This window comes from Atta colombica, unplaced genomic scaffold, assembly GCF_001594045.1.
Source record: "Atta colombica isolate Treedump-2 unplaced genomic scaffold, Acol1.0 scaffold9, whole genome shotgun sequence".
NCBI classification, from domain to species: Eukaryota; Metazoa; Arthropoda; class Insecta; order Hymenoptera; family Formicidae; genus Atta; species Atta colombica.
Genome location: NW_017259583.1, coordinates 1,342,584 through 1,347,011, shown reverse-complemented (window position 1 = coordinate 1,347,011; position 4,428 = coordinate 1,342,584). Strand labels below are relative to the sequence as shown.

The 4,428-nt window shown below is 33.4% G+C and overlaps 2 protein-coding genes across 2 annotated transcripts in view; one reads left to right on the top strand and one right to left on the bottom strand.

Moving 5' to 3' along the window:
• Positions 1 to 469, bottom strand: part of LOC108693422 (glycerol kinase-like) — a 4,480-nt gene extending 4,011 nt beyond the window's left edge. Inside the window, exons 1-2 of the mRNA XM_018202355.1 lie at positions 345 to 469; positions 25 to 283 (exon numbers count right to left, since the gene is read on the bottom strand). Of these exons, the coding sequence (XP_018057844.1) occupies positions 25 to 283; positions 345 to 419 (334 nt within the window). The 5' untranslated portion in view covers positions 420 to 469. The remainder of the gene's footprint in view (positions 1 to 24; positions 284 to 344) is intronic.
• A 3,214-nt stretch (positions 470 to 3,683) lies between these two features.
• LOC108693332 (NECAP-like protein CG9132) overlaps positions 3,684 to 4,428 on the top strand; it is a 2,048-nt gene continuing 1,303 nt past the window's right edge. Inside the window, 2 exon segments of the mRNA XM_018202224.1 lie at positions 3,684 to 3,884; positions 4,078 to 4,428. The exon segment at positions 4,078 to 4,428 is cut by the window's right edge and continues 2 nt beyond it. Of these exon segments, the coding sequence (XP_018057713.1) occupies positions 3,799 to 3,884; positions 4,078 to 4,428 (437 nt within the window). The 5' untranslated portion in view covers positions 3,684 to 3,798.

The window sequence follows — 4,428 nt, the reverse complement described above, 5'->3', positions numbered from 1 at the left end:
TATATATATATATATATATATTACCAATTGCATTGTGCAAAGGCTCGCCAGTCTCTTTATCCCACACCAATGTTGTCTCCCTTTGATTAGTAATTCCAATAGCTTTGATATCAGAGACTGATAGGCCAAAGTTCTTTATCTTTCTCAAAGTCTCTTCTATACATGCTATGACAGCTTCTAATATTTCTTTCGGGTCCTGCTCCACCCATCCTTCTTGTGGATATTTCTGTTTGATTTCAATTTGATGCAAAGCCACTACATTTCTACGTAATACGTCAAACACCTAAGAATAAAAAAATTTTTTGATACAATAATACATCTGTTTGTGTTAAGAATCGTCTTACCAAAAATCTAGCGCTACTTGTCCCCTCATCGATAGCGCCTATCAAAGGCCCGGTTTTCTTGACATTTTCAGGCATATCGCTTTTTAAAATTTATAAAAATACGTTCTGAGTGATTACTTTTCATGGAAGATATGGAACATATATTAAGATACTATCATATATTGTGGTCGTATCTATCTACAAAAACAGTCTGATTTCGGCCAATCGATTTTCGATTGGCTCATGTTAGTTTGCTCTCATTATGGCAGTACGAATCACAATGTAAGGAAATGGCACACTTATTGAAAATCTTGTAGATATGAAATAATGTAAAATATTTTTTATTGATGTATTTCATATTATAATTATGAGAAAATGTTATAATTGTAAAGAAATAATATAATTATGAAAAAATATAATATATATAATTTGTTTAATAAAAATATGAAATTTCAAATAAAAACAGTTTTAAATAATGGCTAGTATCAAATGTGTTCCGCACACATCTTCGCAAAGGAAAAGCATCGGTGGGAGAGATAAAATGAGCGCGTTTAAGTTGACAAAGCGGCTAGCCTGCTAGCTGAGCAAATGAGTATAAAGATTGCTGATGCTCGACGTTCATTTTTGGCGTCAAAATAAGTCACGTGATAAAAATTGACGAATATCAAGCGCCAATTTTGATCTCGTGACCTATTTTGGTGGTCCATTTGATTACCGATAAAGTATTATTAAAAAAATTTTTTTTTAAGGAAATTCGTGTACTTATTAAAATTTAAGTGATTAAAAATAAACAAGTAATACGGTACTAATTTCATAATTTATTAGTTTTGTAAACATGTATTTAAAACTTAATAATACTCGATTTTTATTTAAAACTGTGATTTTAATGTTATCATCCGAGTTTGATTATCAATAGAGATTGCAGAGAAAAAATTGTAATTTTTCAGCAATATATAAGATATTATTGTATTGAAAGTATGCATATTTATTTATACAGCATTTATGTAATAAAAAAATCATGAATTTAATAATGTATTATTGAAATATTTATGTTAATAATCATAAATTTTTATTAATTATCGGTAACGTTCAATTATACCCGGGTCTCATTGATAGTCATGAAAATTTACTCAGAGTCGAAGGATTTTAATATTTCGTGACTTGATGCTACAAATGCTTCAAAGCATTTTTTGATTGGTTAATTAGTAAAATTCTTTCTTTCTATTGATCAATTAAATGCTTCGAAGCATTTGTAGCGTCAAGTGGACAGCATCCTTTAAAATGCATTTTTTACGAGCTGCTCAAATTAGCTGTTTCAGCGACAAAAAAGATCACATGACTTTTTGTCGCAAAACTATTAGAGCGATAATTTTATACATGAAAAATTCTATATATTGTTCGTATTTTTCATGTATAATTTTCATTTGCTAATACGTTGAATTAAACAGTTATTAGATTATTCTGATTGCATCGAATTTTCTATCTGAATCAGCAATAAAAAGAAGAATAAATTAGATTATATATATCGCAGTCAACGGTCAAACATCAATATGATCGATACAGTATGTTAGCACTGACAATAACGTTTGACGCTTGTAGTTGAAATTGTTCAAACTACAAAATTTCAGCTGCTGGATGACAAATCTGTCGTTCAAATTGCTTATTTTAGCAGCACGTGAAAATGCACCTTAAAGTCGGTTTTATATTCATTGCAAGCCGATCGCAAGTTGCGACAGCCAATCTGAAGCTTGCATTTTAAAATCAACGCTTCATATGGCAACTTGCATAAATAGGATTGCAACTAATGTAGAACCGGCTTTAGGTAAATTCACGAGTTGTTCTAATCGGCTGTTTCAGTGACAAAAAGATCACGTGATTAAAATGGATATTCATCAATTTTGACCACGTAATCCTTTTTGTTGCTGAAATATCTGGTTTGAACAGCTCATAAAAATTTACTTTTGATCTGAAAATGAGCGTTGAGCGTCAGCATAATAAGGCACCTTAATTGGTTGTTACTTATAGAGCCAACCAATCATATTCAATCACTCGGTAAACATGTGTTAAGGTGTCTTTTCATGCGCAACACGCTGCGATAGTAGAAATGTCACGTAATGCCAATTTTTCATAATTGCTTCCGTTACATTTGCTGCGCATGAAAAAGAATAACAGTAACAGCATATGTTTTAACGTTTAACTTCAAATATGTATCTTTTATTTGCTCAGCTCGAAAATTAATATAGAAAACTTAGAAAGTTAAAAACTTGTGATTATATGGCAACTGTTAGTGCAGTTACAATTTGGACAACTACTATTTTAGGTAATTATTTAGAATTTAGAATATCCCCATCACTTCAAATCTTAATAAAAATGTATTCATTGTATATTAATATATAATGTATTCATTGTAAATGTACTCAATTTTTACATTTTTTGCAAATATTGCAGACTTTCTCAGTTTCGAATTCTTTATAATTCGTTGTTCATTTGATTGAATTTCAATAAGATGCGGCAAAATGTATTTTGCGGGAGTGAGTCATCTCATGTAAAATTTTTAACCAATAGTTACGAACTGTTACCACGGCATGCTGCGTATGAAAAGTCAATTTTAGGTTGAAGTGGAAATTTATAGCAGAACGGAACAGCGCGACCAATCACAACTCCGCAATCATTACTCTGCTTTCTTTTCTGCGATTGTAATTGGTTGCGCTTTTCCATTCCGCTGTAAATTTCCGCTCCATGGGACGGTGGCCTTAGCGGGATTTTCTAAACATCTTATCGATGATTGTCTAATAAAAGACGCGCTTTCTTTCAGGATTGTCCTGCCATCGCCTTGACTATCTAGTTAGTTAACGATAGCAACAATCGATAAAAAGTTTAAAGTTCTCTTCTTAGCTGAAGATCCAATCAATATATTAAATAAATAACAATTATCAATGAATTTTTCCTCTTTATTAATTATTAATATTTATTCAATTTTTCTATTTAAATATTTTTTAATATAACATATTAAATAATATTTTTTATCTCTTTCTTTTTCTATTTTATTTTTCTCTCTTTTTTTCCGTTGCTAACTGATTCGCTAACTGACAGATAATTGTCGAAAGTAGTCGACATTGAAATCGACATTGAACGCCGATAAAGTAATTACTAATCATTTCCCTTGCAATCATGTTCCTGTCGATGAGTCATGTTTCTTTTTGACTACATAACGGCACATAAAAAAATTAATCTATTTACAGTCAGTCTATTTACGCGATTAATCTATGGACAACTCGTGGGCGGAAAAGTGGGGCAAGGAGTGATGGAAAGGGAAAACAGGAGGCGTGACTCAAGATAGAGTTATCAAATCACGGCTGATCATAGCGGACATTTGTCAGAAGAGTGCAAACGAACCTTCAAACAGTAGTCTTGTGAGGAGGACATTCCCTGTGATTGTTCTTGCGATCGTCTCCTGTGAAAATCGTCATCGGCAATGGAGACGTACGAGAGCGTCCTCCTGGTGAAATCCGAGGTGTTTGTCTTCAAAATTCCACCAAGGTCGACCAACAGGGGTTATCGGTAAGCGTGAGACGCCTCTTCACGCGATGTTTCACTGGGCTGTTCAATATGTTATCAGTGACGGATCCGTAATTTCACGTAAAGACAATGTTCGAGTCGCTCGAATAAAATAAAGATAGTACATATTAAAGCACATCAATGATGCTTTTTCCATGTTTACGGAATCGATCTCAAAATTCACGTTCTGTCATAGGGCAGCCGATTGGAATCTACAAGAGCCCTCCTGGACCGGACGTATGCGATTGGTGTCGCAAGGCGACAGCATCACAATAAAGCTGGAAGATAAGATCACGGGTGAACTGTTTGCTAAGTGTCCTATTGAACAATATCCTGGGATAGCAGTAGAACCAGTTACTGACTCATCTAGATACTTCGTTCTGAGGATCCAAGATGACAATGGACGGTCAGCGTTTATAGGTGTCGGCTTTTTAGACAGGTCTGATAGTTTTGATCTGAATGTTGCTCTTCAGGATCACTTTAAGTGGTTAAAAAATCGAGAGCAGATCGAGAAAGAGAAGGAAAAGCCAAAACAAGAATTGGATCT